Below are 24,829 nucleotides of genomic sequence, written 5' to 3' on the forward strand. Positions count from 1 at the left end.
GCGCGGAGGCTGTGTCCCCGGCTGTGGCCGGCAGGGGGCAGCAGGGGGCAGCAGAGGGCGGCCCGGCGCGGGGAGGAGAGAAGGTGGAGAGCCACCGCGGGCCGAGACTTTAAATCGCCTTCATTTCCCCCAAATCCTTCCTTTTCCTCTCCTCCCCCAGGCCGGCGGGGAGGCAACTTCTACCGCCCTCCGCGCGCCCTCGCCCGGCCTTGCTCTGTCTCAGGGGACCGCCGGCAGCCCGCCTCCAAAAGTTTGATCATCTTTTTTTTTTTCTCTCTCTCTTTCTGCTTCTTCTTCCTTTTCGGTGGAAGCAGAAAAGAGCGAGGCAGGGGCGAGCGCGGCGCCGGGACTCCTGGGACCATGGGCCTGGCGCGGGCGCCCGCCGAGCCCCGGCCGCGCTGCCTGCTTGCTCGGGCGCCCCTGGGAGCCGGACGGCGCTGGGGGCGCGGGGGCCGCGCGCTCTGAGCCGGCCTGGCGCGGCGGGGCGGGGGGCTGGCGGCCCCATGGGGCGCGCCCACACTTGCCCCCCGGGCTCGGGAGCATGAAGTAGGGGCCCGCCATGGGAGCGGGATCGGCGCGGGGGGCCCGAGGCACAGCGGCGGCGGCGGCGGCGCAAGGGGGGTGAGTACGGGCTCGGGGACGCCCCCTTCCCAGCTTCTGGCGGCTCCAGCCCCGGGGCGGGCTGGGGTTCCCCGCCGCGCGGGACGCTTCCAGCGGAACGTCAGCTTCCTGCCTCTTCCTGCGCCCCTGCAGGGCGGGCCGCCAAGGGTTAACGCAGGCAGCGCCCCCGGCCCGGCGAGGGTTGGCGAGCCGAGCGCTGCCCGCCCTGCCCCGCCTGGCGCGGCAGCCGGATCGCGTTGGGGTGGGGGCCGAGCTGGGGAGGGTCGCTGCAGAGCCCGCCCCGGGGTCGAGATTGAGGGCTGGGGGTGGTGCCTGGAGCGGTGGGCGGGGGAGGCGGAGGGGGCTCTTTGGATGCTTGGGGGAGGAGGGGTCTCCGTTTCTGGCTGTCTTGACGTGTTCCAGTGTGGGTGTCCACAGGTCCCCAGCCTGTAAGTCTCCGTTTCTGTCTGTTCTTGGGAAACTGTCTGCAGATTTCCAGGGCTCCTGCTTCTGTCTCGGTGTCTGTGTGTCTTTGCACGTCCCCTGTTTCTTGAAATCGCCGCGTGTGTGTCAGTCTGTTTGGGTCTGTGTGTCTCAGTGCTTCCTTGCTTGGGGAGGGGTGGGGGTGGGAGTAGGGGTGGTCCTGAGTTCCTGTCGCTTTCCTGACTGTGTGTTAGAAAAAGTGAGAGCCAGCTTGTCAGGGCAGAAAGGGGCCGGGGAGATGACTAATTCGAACCCCTCATGGTACAGATGTGAGCCCCCCGGGGCCCCAGAGGGCCAGGGAATCTCTGGTTCCCAGCCTGTGTAGTAGCAGTTGTAAAGAGTGAGCGTGTGCAGGAGGAATCACTGGTGTGGGTGTGTGTGGGAGTGAGCAGGCGGGGAGCAGCCCTTCGGGGCCCCACGGACTGTGGTTCATGCTCACCGCCCGCCTGGAGAAGCACAGAACTTGCTCCCTGTCCATCCTGCCCCCAGGAGCAGAGGACTGTTCCCAAGAGGCTGATCTGGGTTGTAGCTCCGCCCTACCCCACCAGGTCCTGCCCCCTCTGCGCTGGAATCAGGGGGGCCATGCCTCCCCCCTTTCTTTCCCATGTCTTGGAAAAAGCTGGCTGGCTGAGATTCCCCACCACCACCACCACCACCGCAAGGCGCACACACACACACATACACACACACACCCCACCACCCCCACCCCCACCCCCACCACCAGTAAGTGCACTGCTGACTCATTTTCTCCAGAAGACCCTGTGCCAGGTCAGATGCCAGCGGTTGGGTAGAAAAGCGGTGCCAGGCGAGCACCCCACAGTGGGGCCCAAGCTTTAGGCAAGTGGGCAGTCACATTGCTTTGAGGCCCAGCCTCTGCCTCCCTCGCCGCTGTAGTACCCCAGATGCTATGCCCTCTGGCCTCCTAGCTTTGCTCTTCTGCACCTCCCAGATCAGGTTCCATGACACTGTTATGGAGCATCCCTGGCTTCTCTTTGCTTCTCCATCCTCCCTGTCCTCAGAGCACTCCCCCTTCCTTATGCTTCCATAAGCCTACTGTACCCCCCGCCCCATCCCCCACACTCAGTCCAGTAGCCATCAGCAACCCTGGTGTTGCGTTGGTGGGGGCCCTGCCCTCCGCATGTAATCCATTGTCTGTCCCTCTCTGAGCACACTCTACCTGTTACTTTATTGGCATATTCTCTCATCCTTCTCTGTGTTTCAGGGACCCTCTTGATACCCCACAACCTGCCCGACCCATGAAATGCCCTTTCAATTGATGGTGGAAATGGAAGCAAAACATAAACTCACCGCCATGAGCAGGGAGAGCATGGCAGTCAGGCCGTGTGAATCCCTGCCTCTGTCCTGCAAGCTGGGGCGGGCACCTTGCCTTTCTGCTTCTCCTTTTTCTCATCCCCCAAACAGGCATCTTCATTTCCAGCAAGCAGGGTTTTGTAAGGATTAGTGGGACTGTGCTTGTAAAAGGCTTTTAGAACAGGGCCTGGCATGTAGTAAGTGCTCAATAAACGGCAGCTGCTATTTGTATTATTATTCACTTCATCTTGAATGGATGTGTGAGTCAGCTGGAAAATTCTGGGCCGCATCCTGTCCAGACAGATGACCTGTCTGTGTTCCCACAGAAGAGGTGTAAGGTGTGAAGAAGGCCCGGGCGTGGCTGTCTGGGCACATGGGGCCTGGCCAGTCCATGGAGGCAGGTGGGACAGGTTCACCTCTCTTCTCTTTTCTGTGGTCCTCCGGCCAGCATCCTTCCCAGGTCACTCCATGGGAGCACAGCCAAGCCCAGAGACCATGGGTCTACCTGGCCTTGTGTTTCTGTGCCCCGGGTCTCAGCTCTGAGCGCTCAGTGGATGTTCAGACGAGTATCAGTCCCTGCAGCTCCCCTGTGTTCTCAGGTAACAAGGATGGAGGGAGAAACCATGCAAGCCAGCTGCAGGTTCCGGCAGCCTCATGGTCCAAGAGTTACCACTTTGGGTGTACTGGCAGAGGGCTTTTTGCAGGAGAGAGGAACACCTGGGTTCCCTTCTTGGAGGGCTCAGTGGCCAGGCTGTGTCTCCAAGTTCAGGCTCCCGAATTCATGGCTTCCGTTTCGGCCGCCTTCTGCCATCTCTGGCCCCTGTGCTCTGGTCTTCCCGACATTCTGGAGCCCTGGCTTCGCTGAGCCAAGGCCCACGAGTCAGCGGTGAAAACAGAAGTCTGAAAGAACAAAGCTCTGAGCCAGCACAGGCACTAAACGTTATTAGCAGTAGCCTAAACAGGATTGGAACGGGAGCAAAAGAATCGGCAGGGCCTCCCTCTGGGAGCCAACTTTCCAGGCCTGGAGCTTACTTAGATGGCTGTTGGCTCCCTAGGCTGCATCTCTGTTCCTGTTGGTGAAGGCTGGGACTCTGGTCTCTGGCAAGTAGGAAGTCCCTGTAAGTCTTTGATTTCTTCTTGGGAGACGAGTCAAGCGAAAATGGTCTGCTAAGTAGTGGAGTCAAATGATGTGGGTCACTGGGATGCTGTGTGGCTTTGGGCAGTTGCTTCCTCTCTGTGAGCCTCAGTGGCCCATCTCTACAAAGGGCATGAGACTAGAATCTGGCCTCGAAATGATCTCAGAGAACCTTCTCCCACTCTATGAAGTGAAGTGAAAGTCGCACAGTCTGACTCTTTGTGACCCCCATGGAGCTCTCCAGGCCAGAATACTGGAGTGGGTAGTTATTCCCTCCTCTAGGGGATCTTCCCAACCCAGGGATCGAACCCAGGTCTCCCACATTGCAGACAGATTCTCTACCAGCTGAGCCACCGGGAAAGCCCACTTCACTTGCACTCTATACTCCCTTGCTATACTTTGGCAGTTTCTAGGTCAAGTGCACATGGAATCCAGGTCTGAGAGGGTCAGTTGCGTTTGTTGAGGTGAATGAAAGGGAGTCAAATATTTTTTTAAATAGCTCTTTCAGAGCTGAAATTCTCGAGTTAGAAACCATGGGGTTAGGAAGCTTAATTGAAGAGGCTAGTCTGATCCCCTCTCCCCTGGGAATCTTCTTTCTCCTGGGATTACAAATATTGCCTCTGAATTTATCCTTTTATCCTCTACAGGGTAGTCACCTTGGCATAACTCCAGCAGGAGAAATTGACCGAGAAGGATGTGTGTGGTTCTTGTACTTTCTCCTCTCCACCTGGCCTGTCTTTATCAGCTTGGGGAGCATCCTAAGAAGGGTGGATGTGATGACACAGGGAGAGACTCAAGGAGTGAGGGCTGGTGCCTGGAAAAGGCAAGGAAAAGAGGAGACCGAAAGAAAATGGAACAGAAATTAGTGAGGTTGCAGGAACACACAGAGCAAGGAGCACTGTCCTCTGAGGAGGTCTTCTCAGGAGAAATGAGCTCCCTGGTCCTCTAGTTTCAGGGACTGTTGACCTACAGAAAGGGCAGTTGATTTCTTTATTGCAGAACTTCTCAGAGCCTTTGATATGCAGCTGTGCTTTGGAACTACCAATAGTAGGATGTAGGAGATGGCTCTTCCCCAGTAGATCTGGCCAGTTTCCTAGAGTAGCTACCTGGTGGGTATGGGAAATAGTCCTGAAGACCTATGTCCTCAGAGTCTGCCCACGGTGACCTTGAGAAAGTACCTGCCCTCCCTAAGGCTCAGCTTTTGTCAAATCAAAAAGAGCTGCTTCTTATTGCTTGTCATAGCTGATGGGGCTACCATTTGCTCCAAGTAGGCAGGACATGTCAGAAGGGTCAGCATCTACCCCTCTCCCCAACTCAGGGCAGCTAGGCACTGACCTTTCATTATTGCTGGTGGTAAGCTGGAGACGGGGAAGACAGGTCCCACGTAAAAAGCATTCTCACAGCAGTGGCAGCAGATTGGAGAAGAGAAGGAGGGGAGCAAGGGTTATCCAGGAGCATACTTGGAAAAAGTCAGAGGTGGGGTGGGCATTAAGTCTTTGGGAAGATACTTTTTAAAGTCCAGAGTCTGTAGTTCCAGATGACATTCACTTCTTCTATAAAAATACACTGAACACTTACTACATGCCTGCCAGGTGCTGGGAATCCAAGACAGCCGTGGGCCCTGACACCCTGGCTAGACTCTAACACATGAGTGGGAGCTGACCAGGCAAAAGAGTGGAGTCCAGAGCACTTGAGATTAGCATGTGCTAAAGCCCAGAAGCTGAAGGCTTTGAAGGGACTGCCATCAGCGTCTGAGTGCTGTTTCAGCTAGCTTGCCTTATGCTGCATGTAATTCCCAATTGAACATGGCTTAAGCAGTAAGGGACTCATTACCTCCTATATCAAGAGGTCCAAAGGAAAAGCCGTAATAGGATTGGCCAATTTAGCATCTCAAGTGTCATCAAACACCCACCGTTTTTTCCATTCTGGCATTCTCACATGCTCACGTGGCTTGTTACCTCATGTGCACAAAACGGCTGCAGCAGCAAGTCTTCATTCAACAACATTCAAAGGCTAGAAGAAAGCCCTTACTGTGTTCCTTTGAAATGCTTTCTTCGAGGTCCTGACAGACATTCCTGATATCTCATTGGCCACATTTGCGTCATATATGCAGGCCTAAACCAGTCACTGGCATGGCAAATTCCCAAGATGGACTTAGATCTATCCAGAGTCATCCAATTTCCTTTGAAGTTCATGTCTCCCTGAACAAGCAAGAAGAGGGTGGAGGCTATGGGTAGGTAATCACCAGTGCCTTCCACATTGTCTAGGCCAGGATTACCATTGATGCTAATTACAATTAAATTGGAGGATTTGCTATTAAATCACAGAGTGTGAGCTTGTTTTCCAAGGCCCCCAGGGAGCTAGGAAGAACCTGGGGCTCCTGACATCCACTCTGGCAGATGGTTTTCCTGGATTACACAATTCCCCAGAAGCACACTATCCTAGCCTTCCTCTTGGAAATGGATCCTGGGCCAGCGTGTCCCAGCCTTTGCCCTCACCACCCGCCTGGCAGGGTTCTTGCTGCCTGCCTCCTGGCCGGCCGACTCTGGCCACGTGCCGCCCTCCCCTTTGCCTGCCTGGGGATCAGATACCCCAGTGGCTTCGGGTGTCACCAGTGGCTGCTCCCACAGGAAGGTGAAATCGGATCACTGCCTCTGCCCATCTTGGCAGGAGCCCCTGAGCAGAGCATTAACCCTTCTGGGACCCAGCGTGCAAGGGCAGCAGGGTTGGTCTAAGAAGCACTTCTGTGGCTGGCAGCAGTCCGAGCCTTTGACATGCATGAGCTCATTTAATCCTCACGCCTGGCTTGCAAGATAGGGAACGTCAGCTGAATTGCAGAGAAGGAGACAGGCTCAGGGAGGCTGAGGGACTCATCCAGGGTCATACAGCTGGTATGTAGTGGGGCCAGGTTTGCACCTGGCAGCAGGGCGGGGGTGCCTGACTCTCCATCATCTCCTCTTCTCTCCTTCCCTCTTCCATTTTCTGTGAGCATGAAGCTAGTAGGCAGCTTCCTTAACACGCAGTGGTCCTGGATAAGCGGTCATCTCCCACCCCGGGCCCTGAGTCTGGAGACTGAGTTCTTCTCTTCCCTGCCCTTTGAAGATACCTGTCGTCTAAGCAGACCCCTCTGGTCTTCCTGCTGACCTTTCCTCCCTGGCTCTGCTGCCTGTGGGGTCTCAAGGTCCCAAGGCCATAATACAGATGGGGAGACTGAGGTCCAGAGACAGGGAGGGGAAGGGGCTGGTCTCTTGTTGCCCAGTGCATCAGTGGCAGATTTTGATCTGGACCCCGAGTGTCCTGATGTCCAGGGCAGGGCTTCCAGCCTGTGACTTTGATTTACTGATCTGTAAAAAGCGAGATTGTATTTGTACTGTGCAAGCAGTTCCTTTTTCAGAAGGCTGTGCCTGGACCCCAGAAGTGTGGGCTGGTCTGATGGGGTCCTAGAGTCTGCACCTCACCTCCTGCCTCCCCTGGGCAGGACTGGGGTGGGACTGGGGCTGGAGGATCCCCTCCCGACTCCCCGGCCGGATCTGGACGCGAGGGGTGGAAGCTGATGCCACATCTGCTTGTGTCTCCTGGTCTCTAGGGGGTTTCTCTTCACCTGGATCTTAGTCTCGCTCGCCTGTCACCTGGCCTCCACCCAAGGAGCTCCTGAAGGTAACTCTGGTCTCTTTGTCCGGGGGGAGACAAAGCAGGAAGGAAGGGATCTGGGAACGCAGGGGTAGGAGACATCGGTGCTCCTAATGGGAAACTCAGTACCTCGATTTTCTCATCAGTAGTATGGAGCCAATCATTAACATATTCTCTCCGGCCTTGAAAGCATCCCGTTTGATGTTTTGTGAGGGTAGGAAGTGCTCAGTGCAGAAATGTAGAGAGGCGATGCTTTGATTCCTCTCCAGGGCAGAATGTGAGTAAGTTACGTTAGGTCAGTAAGCCTTAGTTGCCCCCTTTGTCTGATGGGTACTCCAAGAAGGGCTGACAAGAGGCAAGAAGGCCTCCAGCATCCTTGCCCCCCTCCTGTGATCCGCACTCCCCTTCCCCTGAGATGCTGCCTTTCCCTGCTCTCCCTGAGGATCTGTCCAGGGGGCCCCAGGCGGCGGGTGGAGGGGGGGCGGCGGGCTACATAGCTGCCCATGGAAACTGAAACCTCTCCCACATCTGTTTGTCAAGCAGCCACAATGCCTCTTAAAATAGCAGCCCCTCCCCCTCCTCCATGCCCGGCCCGTGTGCCGGGGCAGGCACCCGGGCACTCCCAGAGCCCCTGTGGCCTGACCTGGCTGCTGGGCAGGGATTGGGCCCCTGGGAAGGGAGGGCTGTGCCCGGAAGAGACTTCTGCCGCCCAGCAACATTTTGTGCAAATGTCATATTTTCCGAGCTTGCTGTTTCCCCCACAAAGTAGGTGAACAGCTGTCCAGAGTCCTGAGTCAGGCACTGGGAAGGGGGGCGGGGGGCGGAGAGGCTGGGGCAGCGTGAAGCCAGGTTTATGTAATAAAGGGATCTGCTGCGGCCAGCTGGCCGGGTCCCTCCATCTCTGCTTTGGGCTGAATTCATTCCCAGGTCCCCCAGCTCCTCTCCTCTGATGAGATCCTGCTCGCGTCTCTATCCTGCCTTCCAAGCAGTTGAGGGGCTCCAGTGCAGGAAGGCATAGTGATTAAGGAAGGACCTGGGGCCAGGCAGCCTGGGTTTCAAGCCCAGCTGTACCTCTGATTATAAGCTGTGTGACCCTGGGCAAGGTATTGGGTTGGCCAAAAAGTTCGTTTGTTATGGGGGGACCCCCCCCAAAGGAACCTTTGGCCAACCCAACACTATATATAGCTCAGCTTTCTCATCCTCTTCTCCGAAAGAGTGGGGATGACAGACAGTACCTGCTTCATAGATGACAGAGAGTCAAGCGTTCATGCTTGTAAAGCACTTGGTATGTAGTAAATGCTCAATAAATATTAGTTCTTATTGTTGATTATATGTTTACCTGAAAAGTTGGGGCAAGAGTGGCCCTTCTGTATCTCCATGGAGCCCACAGTGATCAGAGGCTCCTGGAGGCTCAGAGGTGACCACCTCTGCCAGCTCCAGGTAGCTGAGTTGGGAGGACTTGGCCCCTGAACTTGGCGAGTGTGCAGGGGAGGCCTGGAGAGTGCCTGGTGTCAGCTTTAAAGCCCACCTGGAGAGGGTGATAAGGGGAACCTCTTCGGTGCCACCTGGCCTGGCCGGTTGTCATCTTCCTGGGGCGAGCGCAAGGGGCTGTAAGTGGTAGGATGCAGAGAGGGAGGTCTGCGGGGCTGGGAGCTTGTTGGTCCCTGGCGAGGTGGGATGAGGAGAGAGGAGAGGTGGCTTTCTGCTGTTCCGAGGAGCTCCTCCCTTTGAAGTTGTTTATAGTGAGAAGTGTTTTATGATAGTAAGTGGCTTTCCGTGATTAAGTGTATAAAAGACGCTGCTACTCAGAGAATCCTTAAATGGTGGCTTGTTTTAGCTTAGGACCTGGGGACAGACAGAGGTGGGAGAAAGGAGGAATTTGAAGGAAGCAAAGGCCCTTGGGTCCTAGAGAGGAATAAGAGCCTTCAAGCCGCAACCTGAAACAGCAGCCTTGCAGCTACAGGTTTTAGAACATTCTTAGTACTCTGTGGTCGCTTCCAGGTCTGGTTTCCCTTGTCTTACAGGCAGGGAAACTGGCATGGTGATGGGAGGTGGGGAGGGAGTGCAGGAAGAAACCTGGTCAGAGGCACAGAGTGCAGGGGAGGGTGAGGATTGTGAGGAAGACCAAGGGCCCTGATGACGTCAGCACTCATCGTAGCCTCATCTTACAGCAGAGGGAATGGAGGCTCAGAGTCCAGACCTACAGGTGGTCTTGTCCGGCTCTAAAGTCCAGCCTTCTGTTTGCAGAGCCTGCTATGGAGCCATTATGCTGCCATGTTGCCAGCGCCCAGGTTCTGAGTTTCTCCCAGCTATTTATCTCTCTGTCCATCCACCTGTCCATCCATCTCAAAGCAGTCAGCCTAGGGTCTACAAAGAGCTGGCTGCATTTAGCCCAGTGCACGCCCCTTACTCTAGGTGATGAGGGAGAGAGCATTCCACATTCAGGGCTCAGGATGCTGAGCTCAGGAGAAGGGGCCTATGGACCTTTCCCAGAGCCCAGTTCCAGACGGAGCCTGTCCTTTCCTGCTGAGATGGGGCTCCCCAGCAGGCGTCTGCAGGCCCTGGCAGCTCAGCTGACTGAAGGAGGTCGAATGACCTGACGAGAGGCAAGGTCAGGAAACCTTTCCATAAACACCCTGGAAGCCCTCCTTTTGCTCTGGCAAGCTCTTGCCAGTGTAATTACCAGGCGGATGTGACCTGGCCAGACCATGGTCAGATGTCCAAACACTTTGCCAGAAGACAGAGGTTACAAGAATGCCTTGATTACTTCCTCTGCTCTCTCCAAAGCCACACGGGGAAGAGGGGGGTCACTGGAAATGTCCTCTGCCTTCCGTGTAGACAGCGGCTCCCCCAGAAGTCTGCTCTAGCAGACTAGGGTTCCTGAAGATGGTGAAACTAGTCTGGTCCCCTGGACATCCTTAGCAAGCTCTAGTGACATGAACATTCCTGTTGGTCCCTCACTTATGGGACTGCTTCCTGGAGGAGATGGCTTTTGAGGCAGAGAAAGGGGGAAACACACCACACTGGGCAGTCTCTAATACTCTTAGCTCTAGCATTTGGTAATTATCATTGTTTTTCATATTAATAGGTATCCTTCAAACATGCTTATTTTGTGCCAGGCCACTTTTTCCACCTAAGTGCATTAGCTCATTTAATCTTCACCACGTCTGTCTGAGTTTTGGTACTACCATTATCCCATTTAAAAGACGGGAAAACTGAGGCACTGAAGTCACAACCCTAGTAAGTGGTGGTGCTGAGATTTGAACTCAGAAAGTTTGGCTTCAGCATCTATGTTTTTAGCCACTTACAGACAGTCCCTAACTTACGATGGTTTGATTCATGATTTTTCGACCTAATGATGGTGCAAAAGTGAAACTGTACTTGGAGTGTTTGATTTTGATCTTTTTGATCTTCTCCTGGGCTAGCGATATGCAGTACGATTATCTCTTGTGACACTGGGCAGCAGCAGCCACAGCTCCCAGTTGACCACAGGCTCATGAGGGGAAACAATCCATACACTTAAACCATTCTGAACCCGCACAATCATTCTGTTTCTTGTTTTTAGTATGTGTGTGTGAGATAGTTGCTCAGTTGTGTCCGACTCTTTGCAACTGCTTGGACTATAGCCCACCAGGCTCTTCTGTCCATGGAATTCTCCAGGCAAGAATACTGGAGTGGGTTGCCATTCTCTTCTCCAGGGGATCTTCCTGACGCAGGGGTCAAACCTGGGTCTTCTGCATTGAAGGCGGATTCTTTACCATCTGAGCTACCAGAGAAGCTCTATTTTTAGTATAGCACTCAATATATTATATGAGATATTCAGCACTCTGTTGTAAAATAGGCTTTGCATGGGGGCTTCCCTGATAGCTCAGTTGGTAAAGAATTCACCTGTGAATCAGGAGACCCAGGTTCGATTGCTGGGTCGGGAAGATCTGCTGGAGAAGCAATAGGCTACCCACTCCAGTATTCTTGGGCTTCCCCTTGTGGCTCAGCTGGTAGAGAATCTGCCTGCAATGCGGGTGACCTGGGTTCGATCCCTGGGTTGGGAAGATCCCCTGGAGAAGGGAAAGGCTACCCACTCCAGTGTTCTGGCCTGGAGAATTCCATGGACTGTATAGTCCAGGGGGTCACAAAGAGTCGGACACGACTGGACAACATTCGCTTTCAGGCTCTGTGTGAGATGATTTAGCCTAACGATAAGTGTTCTGGGTTTAAGGTAGGCTAGGCTAGGCTGTGATGCTCACTAGGTTAGGTGTATTAAGTGCATCTTTGACTTAGGATGTGACATTTGCCGTATGGAGCTGTAACTGCATTGGTTGTGAAGGACGGTCTGTATATACACAGGATCACACAGCCCAGCAAGGGGCTGGTCCCAGCTCTGCTCTGTCAGTCACAGCTGTGGGGCAGCAGGCAGCAGTGGGTGGGCTGTCCTCACTGCCGGAAGCAGGCCTTGACCGTTCCCTCTCTCCCCTCCTGCCCTCCCTCTCCAGATGTGGACGTCCTCCAGCAGCTGGGCCTCAGCTGGACGAAGGCGACGGGTGGCCGGAGCCCCCCGCCCCCGGGGGTCATCCCGTTCCAGTCGGGCTTCATCTTCACGCAGCGGGCCCGGCTCCAGGCTCCCACGACCGCCGTCATCCCTGCCGCCCTGGGCACAGAGCTGGCGCTGGTGCTCAGCCTCTGCTCCCACCGGGTGAACCATGCCTTCCTCTTCGCCGTCCGCAGCCGGAAGCGCAAGCTGCAGCTGGGCCTGCAGTTCCTCCCGGGCAAGACCGTGGTCCACCTCGGGCCCCGGCGTTCCGTGGCCTTCGACCTCGACGTCCACGATGGGCGCTGGCATCACCTGGCCCTGGAGCTCCGCGGCCGCACAGTCACCCTGGTGACGGCCTGTGGGCAGCACCGGGTGCCCGTCTCGCTGCCTTTCCACAGGGACCCAGCGCTCGACCCTGACGGCTTATTCCTCTTTGGGAAGATGAGCCCCCACGCGGTCCAGTTCGAGGGGGCCCTGTGCCAGTTCAGTATCTACCCCGTGGTGCAGGTCGCTCACAATTACTGTACCCACCTGAGAAAGCAGTGTGGACAGGCTGATACCTACCGGCCCCAGCTGGGACCCTTCTTCCCCCGAGACTCTGGCACACCCCTCACCTTCCAGACCGACCTCGCCCAGCTGGGCCTGGAGAACCTGACCACTGCCACGCCAGCCATGGGGTCACGGCCGGCAGGCAGGGGACCTGGGGTGACTGTGGTGCCTGCCATGCCCGTCAGGCCCATGAGGACTAGCACCACACGCCCGCACCAGCCCAGCACATCCCATCCAGCCTGGACCCCCCTGCCCCCTGCCAAGCTATCAGCCAGAGAAGGGCCTCCTCCCATGTCCCCGCTCTCTCCCACCAGCTCCCCCAGACCTGTCCAGCCACTGCAGAAGAACACAGCTACCAAGACCCCCAAAAGTCACCCCGCCACATCTTCAGACCCTTCTCCTTCAATTGCCCCTGTCAGAAGCCCCCGCCCCACCCAGAAGGCAGCTCTCCCTGCCTTCACAAAGCCAGCCCCACCCACCAAGAAGCTGGTGCTACCTACTTCCCAGCCCATTCCTGCCAAAGTCTCCCGTCCCACAGTGAAGCCGTTCCAGAGGAACCCTGGAATGCCCAGACTCCTGCCACCCAGTGCCCGGCCCCTACCTCCAGCTGCTGGCTCCTCTAAAAAGCCTTTGCCCCCAGTGGTCCAGGCTGAGGCCAAGATGAGTAGTCGTGCCAGTGAGCCGCCCACTGCCCGCACCAGCACACACAGACCACCCCCACCCACAGTCCCGCCCCCATCACCTGTCCCTAGCCCTCCCAGGACCGCTCGGCCACCGGCCACAGCGATGCCTCCCACCCTTGCTCCTGGTTCAGCCTCCACTGGAAGCAAGAAACCCACTGGATCAGAAGCCACAAAGAAAGCCAGACCCCGGAAGCCTGTCCCGCTCAGATCCGGGAAGGCAGCCCAGGAAGTCCCGCTGAACGATCCGACGAGGGGGTCCAGCCCCAGACAGCCCCGGGCCAGGCAGCAGACCACCCCGGCTCCAGTGCTGGCCCCGGCACCATTCCTGTCCTCCAGCCCTCAGCCTATGAGTACTGGCTATTCTTTCTTCCACCTGGTGGGACCCACACCTTTCCTGCTGCTGACGGGACCTCCGGGACCCAAGGGAGACTGTGGTCTGCCGGTAAGACTGGGTGGGTGTGCATGCTGCTTGGAGCTTGAGTGGCTGATAGGGGCGGTTGGGTGGTTACTCTTGATGAGGGCAGAGGAAGAGACACTAGAGCAAAGAGCTGGTTACGGGCAGAGCCTCGAATTGAACCTGGGTGCCCCCATGCCTCCATCTCTCCCGTGTTCATGATTGCACATCCTGCCTCAGATCTGTGGTCCCCTGGGATGAACGTGGGTCTGGTGGCCCCCTCCATGTAAGAGCACCTCTGGGCTTTGGTTGGCCCAAGCCCCAGGTGACTGTGCGCTAACATAACCGTAAAGGCTGAGTGGCCGAAGGAAAACCACGAACTGACTGGCCCCTGGTCCCGCAGTCTCCAAAGGCCAGCTCTCTGGCTGCTGGAACAGAGCTCCTCCAGCCCCCTGGCTTGTCCACAAGTTTCAGGTGAAGGTTGTCCATGGGTAGTCCTGAATGTGTTTTGTTTGGCACATGCAACATTGTTTAAAAATATTTAATAAGTGATTAATATTTTTTGAATGTGAGAGATTTCTTATAAAAGACGGGGTGACCAGCTTTTCTTGGAAGGGAGAGAGAGAGGCGGTGGCCCATGGCCTGTGGCTGGGTCGCGGCTGCTTTCTTGGACAGGACAGGCCCGCTCTTGTCTGTGCTCGTCCACACATCTCTTGATTGGTCTTCCAACCCAGTCCTTTCATCTCCTTTCTCTTACCTGCCCAGCTCCTGTAGCCATTTGATTTGTGGGCCCTGGTAGAGGAGTTTGGGGTAAGAAGGGTCAGGGTGAGCGTGAACAATCAAGGAAGAGAGAAAGAACATTCCACGTGCAGGAGAAGGTCTTGGGGTTGATGCCTCCAGCGTGCCTGGGACTGTTTCCAGGGGCAACGACCTTTCTGCAGCTGGAGGCCAATTCCTCCGGGTGGGGGGATTGATGAGATGGCGTTTCCAGAAAGCTCAGGCCTCTGCTCTATTCTCCTGCCTTGGAGGTGACCACCGTGTGGGTTCCTCCTTCCCGGGGCCGAGTCTCTTGCCAGGCCCTGGGCTTGGGGTTAGGCTCCCCGCAATGTGGAGACACTGGCAGATGCTGGGAATTCCCAGGCCTTACAAACACACTTAATGAGTTTTAATAATCATGAGGAATAATATTTATTCAGTCTGTCTCCAAGGGGACTGAGAGGCCGTTTTTATTATAACCATATTGTAGAACTTATGGAAATTGTATGCATTGCTTTGCCATTATGTCAACATTCTGTTCAGGTCCCGCATTCTGAAATTGGCAGGGTAGGGAGTGGGGAGCCGAGGGAAGCAGGCTTGTCCCCCCTCCAGGCTACCCAATCCTACTCAGGCGCCAGGTACCTTTGGCCTGTGACAGCTCAGCTTCCCAAGCTATGGGGCTGCTGGCCTCACTGGCTGTGAGGTCGAAAGGGGGTGAATTGTCCCCGTCTGACAGAGGAGGGTGAAGTTTAGGGTCTCCACCCTGCCGGGTGGAGGGGGCCAACCCTGTCCCCCAGGGCTGTGTGTGATGTAGAGTGAGAGAGGCCATGACCGAGCTCGCAGGGCTGGAGCAGGAGCAGGCTCCCAGGGTGTAGACTCTGCCTCGGGGCAGCTGCCTGAGCTGCTCACTTTCCTCCCAGAGTTTAGTGATGCAGGTCAGCAGGAGGTGAGGCCTCCTGCCAGAACTGGCCTTAAACTCCTCCCACACTGATCAAAGAAGGTGCTGGAGTTGACCTGTTCAGTGGATGGGTGCTTAGGGATCATTCAATTCACCCTCGCCATTGTGCAGGTGGGGAGCCGAAAGACTGGGTCCAGAAAGGGCCAGGATTCACTCAGAAGCCACACAGCACGTCGGAGGCCAAGCTGAAGTTTACGCCCCAGCTGCAGACCCCAAGATCATCACGTTCCAATCCACCCCTTAAGTGTCCACTCTGAGACGCTAGGACTTAGGGCTTAGAGGCTGGGGGCTTCAGAGAGGGAGGCCCTGTCCTTGATCTCAAGTGAAGTGTTCAGTGTCTAGAACATCTTCTGTTTCTATACCTAGCACATTCATGAGTTATTTCCACACATGTAGCATCTTCCTTGAGGACCTTATAGAAACTGGTCCAAAGGGTAGGATGTGTGCCCTGACCCCTGCTCTACGAAGAAGAGGACCAGGGCTGGGGAGACAAAAGACTTGGCCAAGGGCACTCGGAATGATCTTGCAGCAGGAGTTGGGTTGCATTTCTGCGGGCACCATGGCTCTTCGTGCTCCTCCAGCCCAGAACAGATGAGGCTAAGAGGGAAGACATCAGTCTGTCCGGGTGCCGTCCTGCCTGACGTCCTCTGCTATCTCCTCATCCCGCCCACCCCCCAGCTCGGAACCTAATCTTAATCCAGTAGGAACCAAGAGGCTTCCAGAGGCTTTGTCCAGTCTGCTGTGGCAAGCTGGTCATTTATATTTCACCAGATAGCAGAAATTTTTAATCAAAATGGCATCTTTGAGCAACAGCGACAAGAACTGATTCTGGCAAGTGTTCCTTCTGTTCTCCCTTGTCTCCACCCGGAACCCTCATATACATTCGGGATGTAACCTCAGCAGAGCGGAAGCTTCACTGCCCAGGCATGAGATTTAATTGTCTCCAGTCTGGGCACACACCAATCTAGGTTTAAATCCTGGCTCCGCTCCTTACTAGCTCTGCAGCCCTGACCCACACTAAGCTTCAGTTTCTGCAGAATGTAAGAGGATAATAGCTCCCACCTCCTGTGAGGAAGCGAGGTGAGGGATCTCCAGGGCCACCTGGGAGTTCTAGATTTGTTGGGTGATATAGGGAACTTCTTTCCTCTCCCTGAGGCTGTCTCTCCTCTGTGACCGGCCTTGGGAGAATTCCCTTCTTAGAATTCACTGCGGGTCCTTTCAGAGCCTGAGAAGATTTTCTTTCCCTTTTTGAAAAAATAATTTTTATTAATTTTTGGCTGCGCTGGGTCTTCAGTGCTGCATGGGCTTTTCTCTAGTTGTGCATGGGGTCTTATTGCAGTGGCTTCTCTTGTTGCGGAGCATGAGCTCTAGGGTACAAGGGCTTTAGTAGTTGAGGCACGTGGGCTCAGTAGTCGCGGCTCTTGGGCTCTAGAGCACAGGCTCAGTAGTTGTGGGACACGGGCTTAGTTGTTCTACCACATGTAGGATCTTCCTGGACCAGGGATTGAACCTGTGTCTCCTGCATTGGCAGGCAGGATTCTTTACCACTGAGCCACTAGGGAAGCCCCTGAGACGGTTTTCAAGGTTGTATCTGACCTGTTCTGTGTGGATCTCAAGGGGCACGGGACAGACTGGCAGAGGCTGAGACACAGTTCTGGGCCCAGGCTGGCCAGGAGTTGTAGCCACTTCGAGACGGAGCTCTGTGGGAGCCCCGGGAGCAGGGGGGAGCATGGAAAAGCTGAGCTTGGCCCCGGGTGAGTAGGGGCGGGGAGGCTGTGGTTCACAGAGGCTGCACAGAAGCTGCACAGAAGCCCCACGCCCAGGAGGAGGCGAGTCAAGGCCTTATTTATTCACGCTCAGGCCGCTGGCATTTGCACGCCCTTGCACTTTTTCCAAGCGTCACCTCGGGGAGACCCGGCTGAGCGCCTGGCCCGCAGCAGATACTCCATGACTATCTAGGAGATGAATGAAGGAATTTGATCCTTACAAAAAACAGGTTGTCCTGACACACAGGCAGGCTCTTTGAAGTTACACAGATCTCTGCTGCCAGTGGGGTATGAAGGCGCATGGAGTGCAAAAGCACACAGAATTTGGATTTTGAATGACCTGAGTTTGAACCATTTCCTTATCCAGCCATCTTTTCCTTCTTTCAACAGATATTGAATGAGTGCCTTCTGGGTGCTAGGTGCTGTGTGACCTTTGGCAAGTCACTTGACCTCTCTGAATCTCAGTTTTTACCTCTGTAAAAAGAGGGTATGGTACCATCTACTTTTCCAGGGATGTGTGGGTTGTCTCCCTCCAACATTAGAATCTGGATAGTTGTGGCTGATTATGGATGTGCTGATGGCTGAGGCAGGGGCATTGTCACCCTAAGAGAACCAAGAGCTTCTGGCACAGGAGGGTCTTTGTGCTGTTGACGGTTAGGAATCAGAACTAGATCTTGAGTTGTTTACCCCTTATACTGGCATCATCTAGGACACAGGAGAGTGGAGAAGTGCTTGCTTTGTCTTTGGCATATCCTTTTTGAGCTCCTGCTGCATGCCAGGCTCTGTGTGGAGCAGTTTGCATGCTGTATCCTGTGGCCCAGGCAGGGAACAGTGTAACTGAGGGGAGTTTAAGGAAGGGACTGTTTACAGAGGTGTGGGCACCGTCAAGAGAATCAACAGGGGCTGGAGAAGCACATGGGGTCCCACCTGAAGGTGCAAGAGGAGGGGAAGGTGTTGCCACAAGCCAGTGAGTTAAAACATGAACCGAGGTCTCTGACAGGAGCTGGAACCAAACACAGCAAGGAGGGAGAAGGGAGAGAAATACCCCACCCATCCTCTCCTTCTACTCTGCAGTTTCTTGCCTGCTGTTGACCAGACTCAGCCAGAAGCCGGGGGGTGCGGCCTGTAGATGGGGGCTTCCCAGGACACAGAATGGATTTGGAGAGTGAATGGAGACTACCCGGCACACAGACATGTTATCTTGGGAAAAAAAAAAATGGCTATTGTATTGCCATTTTACAGGGGGGCAAACTGAGGCCAGGAGGCATAGGGAGATGAAGTAATTTGCTCAAGGCCTCACTGAAAAGCCCTGTCCCAGTAGGCCGTTCCCTAGGACAGAGACTGGGGAGAGCTCAGTGCCCTGTGGGCTAACCTTGGGAATAATCTTGAGCTCAGATAGTTAGCAATGGAGGAGCCTTTTGAGATCCCCTGCCTCCCCCCACCTGGCTACAGGCATCGAGCAGAGCCCAGAGAATGAAAGGTCATTGCTCAGGGTCACCCAGATGTTAGCAGCACGGTCAGGACTGGACTCGGGTCTCCCAGGTCCCAGGCCTGCGAAACCTCTCTTGCTTGCTGCCAGGGGCCAGGCCAGCCAGGACTTACTTCCTTCTGCGAGGCTTGGCAGGCAGGCTATTGTAGCTGGACACAAGGGTGGACTTGTTCCGTGGGATGGGGTTTCCCGAGGCCTGGCTGTTGGGGGCCGGGACCCTTGGGGAAAGCCCAGAACGGCTGCTTGGTTGTTTCCATGGCTCTGTTTGCGTGAGCCCCGAGCCCAGGCCTGGTCCACCTCCCCCAGACGAGCCTGCAGCCCCCGCGCCCCTCCCCCTCAGCTCCAGGCCCTCTCAGAGGCCCCGTTGTTTGTAGCGTGGAGTGGAAAAATCCCACCCCGGCCTCATGAATCATCCCAGAGTCACTCGCTCAGGCTTCAGGCCTTGGAAAGAAATGGCAGCATTTTTCCACTGCATGGGGAGCAGGCAGGGTCTCAGATCAAGCGAGAGGGGCAGGGGGCATCCAGCCTCACTGAGTGTGGGAGGGTCGGACCTGGGAACACGGCTGGGCGGCTGGGCTGCCGGGCTGCCATGGCAAGGAGTGAACTGACATCACCAGGCCGGGCCACGGGTCCTGACTGGCACTTAGAGTCTGCTCCGCAGATGTTGGGGATGAGGTCAGACTCCAGGCTGGATGCCCCCGTTTCTGGGGCAGGAAACGTGCCAAGAGGGCGTGTCCAGGCCTCTGCAGTGGCAGCCCTCCCGGGGTCCACCAGGGAGCTACACCTTGCAGAGACTGTCCCTCCGTGGAGCCCTACCCCAGCCTTCACCCCGCTGGGACTTGGCCACCTTCTCTGGGAGATGGGCGTGATCTCACCTTTTCCCTCCCGCCGAATAACCTAGAAGAGGAAATCATCACACCCAGAAATTCAGGAGATGCCCAGTGTTGGGGAGGTTCTGGGATATTCATTTCACAGATGCCTACAGAGGGGAGGGGACTTGCCCAAGTTTGCATACCTAGTCACAACGCACCTGGCCAAGATTGGGTGGACGCTCCCCAGGATAGGAGGATAAGTCAAACCCAGCTTCTCTGAGCTGTGTGGCCTGGAGTAAATCACTTGGCCTCTTTGAGCCTCCCTCTGGTTTCTCACCTGCGAAACGGGCTTGGTCATGACAATGATACCTACGGGAATGCTTGGCCTCAGCCCCCCACATTTCCCTTTGATTCTGGGTCATTTGGAAGAGGAGGGCCGAGGAAGGGCCTTCGAGGAAGGGAAATCTTTTGCTCTCCCCCAAAACAGATGCTGAGGAAGGTGGCTTGACATTTTGAGTTGGGGAGTTTCCAGCAGCTTGCTTAACAGAAACAGCACTAACTTTCTGGGCATGAACTGTGTGCCAGGCACCAGGATTAGCACTTTTTATAGATTATCTGTCAGCGAGGTACTCTTACAGCTTCATTTTACGGTGAAGGAGTGAAGCCTTGGAAACTGGAAAAAACTCAGCCAAAGCCACACAGCTAGTAAGTGGGGGTGCCCAGTGTGGACCCAGGGCCCTGTCTTACACTGTATTCTACTGCTCCTCAGGGAGAAACAGAGAATAGGCTGGCCTTGATTCTCAAACCTGCAGTGGTAGATAGAAGACTAGAAACTGTCTACCTGACCCCTGGGCTCTGGATGGAAGGAACGCAGCTGGCTGCCAGTTTGGCCAGAGGTACCTGGAGGCTTGAGGTGCCCAGGACTTGCCTGACGTCACGCAGCAGCCCCTCCTCCCTCCAGCTGGGGCTCTTTCCAGTGACCCAGGGGCCTTGGTACCCATATCTGCCTGTCTGGCTCTCTCTTCTGATTTTTTTTCACGGACGAGCAAGCACGTGGTGTTCACAGACCAGAACTGTGAGCCGAGGCTGCCCAGTGTGAGATCTGGATTAATTACCAGCCAAATCGTACTGGGTTTTCAACACCGATTCTAACTCTGGGCAGGAAAGCTGGAATCTCATTGATGGTTATTTGAAACAAATGAATTCCCCAGGCCTCACACATCCTCGAAAGCCTGGCTTCCTTTGAAAGTTCTGTGTTCAGTTCTTTACATCAGGCACTTAGTTAATCCTCATTTACTCCTTTGATGTAGACAGGACAGTAGCTGTGGTGCAGGACAGCCGCGGAGACTCAGGCTGAAGGCCTTGTGCCAAGTCTCCAGCTAGTAAATAGTGAGACCAGGATTTGAATAAAGGTCAGCCTGCGGTTCAGTAAGTCTGCTCGGGTGCCTCGCTTTCTATGGGAAGGAAGAGAACTGAGAACAGACAGGTGCTCCCCGAATGCCATGTGGCAGGATTAGGCCTGTCTTATGGGGGAAATGGGGAGCCACTGAGTGTTGGTGAGCCGGGAGATGCCTTGGGAAGGTGAACCTGGCTGTGTGGAGGAAGACTAGAGAGGGGGGAGGGTGAAGGTGGGGAGACAAGTGAAGGAGGTGATGCAAGTTCTCGGAGGGTGATGATGAAGGCTGAACCCAGCTATGACCCCTGGACTAGATGGGACGTTTGAGTGATGATTGCATACTAGGCACCGTGTTATATGTTTGCCATCTCATTTCATCTTCACAATAATCCTATGAGAAGGGTATTATTGCCACATTTTATAGGCACAGGCTGGTTAAGAAACCTGCCTAAACCCAGCTGGTAGGTGGCAGCACTGGGATTTGAGCCCGAAAGCCTTTGCGTACACCCTTTAGTGATACTGACTCTCTGTGTGTGACTCAGAGATGCTGGTGTGACCTTGGACAGGTCCCTTCTCTGCTCAGGCTCTGCAGAGAACTTGGCTGAACTCTGAGGTCTTTTGCTGTTTTAGTTTCTCAAACATTTGGCTGAGGCTTGGGGAGAGAGAGATGACTCATATCCCATTAATTCCTTTGAGGAGACCATGGTCTAGTGGGAGAGCGGGCTTCTAAGCAGACAATTCCCCGAATGAAATACAGTGGCCTTTAAAACAGAGGGAAAGAGGGGACTTGGCCAAACTTGGGGGAGGGATCAAAGAAGGCTTCCTGGAGGAGGCAATACCCTGAATTAGCTATGTAATAAAAGATGAGAGCTTCAGAGACCAAGAAACAACAACTGCAAAGACCGGAAAGCCCCGAAGAGCAGCATTCCTCAGGCTAGGACCTCAAGGGACCTCTCTTTTCAGCCATGGGGTCTTCATGCCCAGAGCTCTGCATAAGTTTGTTGAATGACTGCCTGATCCCATTCTATTCTGCCACGTGGCACTGATGCTGTCTTCTTGCTTTTTATTCAGGGTCCCCCTGGACTGCCTGGGGTTCCTGGACCCCCTGGAGCACGGGGTCCTCGGGTAAGTGATCACATGCTTGAGTTCTGGTCGGCTCTATGTCCTGTATCCCATTGCATTTGGAGTCCCAGCTTTGCTGTGTGTCCTCATGCTGTGGGGCATCCCTTTTCCACTTTGTCCATTGGAGTGGACGTGGGGCTTTTAGGGGTCACTGACTGTCCAGACGAGGCATGGGACAGTGAGAACCTCTTTCAGGGTCTCAGCTGTCCATTGTGGGTATCACCCTTGGTAGCCTGGAGTAGAGTAGGAGTTTCTACAGATCATATCCCCTCAGCTGATGAGCTTTGGTGTTCGGCTGGGAACAAAGCTGACTTGGAAGAGCATGACGCTTGCATCCATCTTCCCATCTCTGCTGGGCCAACCTGTGGTAGGGATGCTGACAGAGGCAACCAGATGGGCCACGCCAGGGATGGGGTGAGATCCCCATGCTGAGAGGTTCAACCAGAGTCTGGAGGATGGCTTGGCAGGGCTTTGGTGGCTGATAGGAGCTAGCCCGAACCTCAGAGTGGAAAATATTAATAGCTCTGGTCTGTTATGCCTGGCATGTCACTTAATGCTGCCTTATTTGATCCCCTCTCCTTTCAAGGCCCCCATGGGCCAGTATGGTCACTCTCATTTAGGAATGAGAAAATGAATAACTCAGAAATGGAAGAGCCAGGACTGGAACCCAGCTCCTAACCATATAATATGGGGACTCTTGAGGGTCCTCTTGGAGAGAAATCTCTCCTTTTCCCAAGGGGGCTCAGACCCACGGCGCCTGGCATCTGTGCCCAGGCTGAATCAGCCTTTCCCACGCTGGGTGCCTGGTGAGGCCCTGGCAGAGATAGCTGCCTGGGGCATATTTTTAGCTCTGAGCCCAGCGGATGGTTCTGGTTATGCAATTACTCGAGCCCTAGTTCCCTCCAGACCTGGCCCTGTGCTCCCTGGGCCCAGGACTCTGGAATCTGCTGTCTGAAGTGGCATTTCCTTCTGGCTTTGGAGTCTCCATGGAGCACTTGCCCAGAGCTGGGGACCACAGAGGTATCATGGACACTGCTGGCCAAGGGACCTTGCTGCCTGGGACCAGGACGAGGCCCCAGGACCTAGCATCCCAGGTGCTGGCAGTCTGCCTGGGTCTCTAAACTCCTCCTGAGCCTCCAGCTTCTGCAGGACTGTCCTTCTGACCCAGCATGTCCTCCTGTGCAAACTCCTCCTCCATCCATGCCTCAGATCAAATGCTCCCTCCTTTTCTGATGATCACCTCCTTCTTGGAGCTCCTGTGGCAGTTAACTGCACGGATTCCTCGGTAGAAAGCTCACGTTGACCATTGAACCTTGTCACCTGAGTGGCATATTGCAGGATCCCCTCCCAGCTTTCTAGCCTTCCTGATAAATAAGTTCCAGATTATCCCCATTTTACAGGTGAGGAAACTGAGGCGCAGAAAGATGCAGTTCCTTTGACTCAGGCCAAGCATGGAGTAAATGCCAGAGCCTAGACTGAACCCGGGAAGTCTGAGTGCAGAGCCCTTGACTTTAAACTACCTGTTGTGCTGATTTTCCCCCTCTACTTAGCTGAGCCCCTCTGGGCCAGAGACATGTCCTATTGACTGTTCTTTCTTACCTGATGCCTAGAAAAGTCCCCTGCATCAGAATGTGCTGGGCAAATGGTTGCTGATGGGTTCTAGCCTAGGAGTCAAGAACATTCCCATGAGAGAATGAATACATGTACACGTACGGTTGAGTTCCTTTACTCTTCACTGGTAACTGTCACAACATTGTTTGTTAATTGGTTATACCCCAATACAAAAGAAAGAAAAAGAAGAGTATATTTCCCCCCAAGAAGCTGTGTGACCTTAGGCAAGTCCTTTCCCTATTGTGGGGCTCAGTTTCTGCATTTGTAAAACATGGGATCCTGGTAAGGCATTTCCAGCCAAGATTCCTTCCAGCTCTGAAGTTCCACAAGTGAAGGAATGACTCTCCTGACTTCCCTCTCAGGCTCTTGGAGGACTCCCCCCGCTCCCTGGAGCCCATCACCCTGTTTCTAGACTGCAAATTCCATAGATTGTAAAATTCCAAAGATAATACAATGTTGGGACTAAGCAATCCCAGTTCCTCTGTACAGATGGTGGTGGCTCTGGGGCTTGGGGAGGGGGCGGGGCCTTACCTGAGATTGCCCAGAGCTCCGTGGCTTGGCCCTCTCCACCTCGGCGTGTTCCCCTGGCCCAACCAGGGGAACCCTCGGCCTCCCTCCACTCAGCTTTCTGGGCTGCAGCGTTTGTCGAATCGGTCTGCTTGGCTCCCGGTCAACTATGCGGTTCGTTTCTCTGCAAGGCAGTGGCTGGAGAGGGGAATGAAGGTGGGGGTGGGAAAGCAGGAAGCCCCCACCTCCCTGAGGGGTAGCCGGGTGCTCTAGCCTTCCATCTTTGGGCAACTGGGGGCACGACTGGGAAGAAGTAGTCATTCCTGACTTTGTCTAACACACCCTCGTCTGGTCCTGGGGTACTGGATGTGAGGGTCTCCTCCTCCAACATCCTTCGTCTAACCTTTTCCCAATTCAGGCTGAGGTCTGAGCTTAGATCCCAGGAGCCCAGATGGGGGTGAAGCTCTAAGGTCTTCCAGATTTCTTAGAGACCATGAGTTCCCCGTCATTCATGGAACTGATGGGGAGACCGAGCTTGGGGAGAGGGGAGACTCAGAGCTGGGACCAGGTTGCATCTAGTTGCCAGGATACAGCATTTGGTGAAATATCAGGAAGGGGCTGAAGGGCTGATTATTTTGGAGGTCACCCATGACACTGTTATAAATCCCCTAGGCTGAGTGAGCTTCTGAACTCGGTTCCTCCTTGACATGGACGGGGAAGGGGAGGGTCCAGCTCAGGCATGAAGGAAGAGGGAGGTGCCTCGGGCGGAATGTGATGGGCTGCAGCTGGGAAGTTGGCCTTGAAGCAAGAGGAAGGAAGCAAATTCATACACAGCCAGATGAGTCAAGAGGGGCCACGGATGAGGGCAGTGTGTCTGGAGGCTGTTGTGGTAGGGGGCACTCCTTGAGGTGCCTGTCTCCACCCTTAGTGCCTCAGATTATTCCTATTGGACAAAGACTCTTGGAAAGTAGTCGACTCTTAAGACTCTGTTTATATTACTGGCCTGCAGGATGCTAGCCCAGGGCCTTTGCAGAGAAAGTGGACATAAGGCCCCAGCTGTTATAAGGGACATTCAAATATGGCCTGGGAAAATCTAGTG

General features: G+C 54.9%; 1 protein-coding gene and 1 long non-coding RNA gene across 2 annotated transcripts in view; one reads left to right on the forward strand and one right to left on the reverse strand.

The window, feature by feature from the left end:
- Positions 1-480: 480 nt before the first annotated feature.
- Positions 481-24,829, forward strand: part of COL27A1 (collagen type XXVII alpha 1 chain) — a 148,385-nt gene continuing 124,036 nt past the window's right edge. The window contains exons 1-4 of the mRNA XM_081574904.1: positions 481-621; positions 7,116-7,186; positions 11,650-13,361; positions 21,562-21,615. Of these exons, the coding sequence (XP_081431030.1) occupies positions 560-621; positions 7,116-7,186; positions 11,650-13,361; positions 21,562-21,615 (1,899 nt within the window). The 5' untranslated portion in view covers positions 481-559. The remainder of the gene's footprint in view (positions 622-7,115; positions 7,187-11,649; positions 13,362-21,561; positions 21,616-24,829) is intronic.
- LOC145540369 (uncharacterized) lies at positions 2,610-7,974 on the reverse strand. Its single transcript, XR_014078340.1, has 2 exons — positions 4,865-7,974; positions 2,610-4,343 (listed from the first exon to the last, which is right to left on the reverse strand). It is a non-coding gene; the product is annotated as an uncharacterized LOC145540369 (long non-coding RNA).

The sequence above is a fragment of the Giraffa tippelskirchi genome, chromosome 1, assembly GCF_054371585.1.
Source record: "Giraffa tippelskirchi isolate mGirTip1 chromosome 1, T2T-mGirTip1v1.2.pri, whole genome shotgun sequence".
Taxonomy (NCBI): Eukaryota; Metazoa; Chordata; class Mammalia; order Artiodactyla; family Giraffidae; genus Giraffa; species Giraffa tippelskirchi.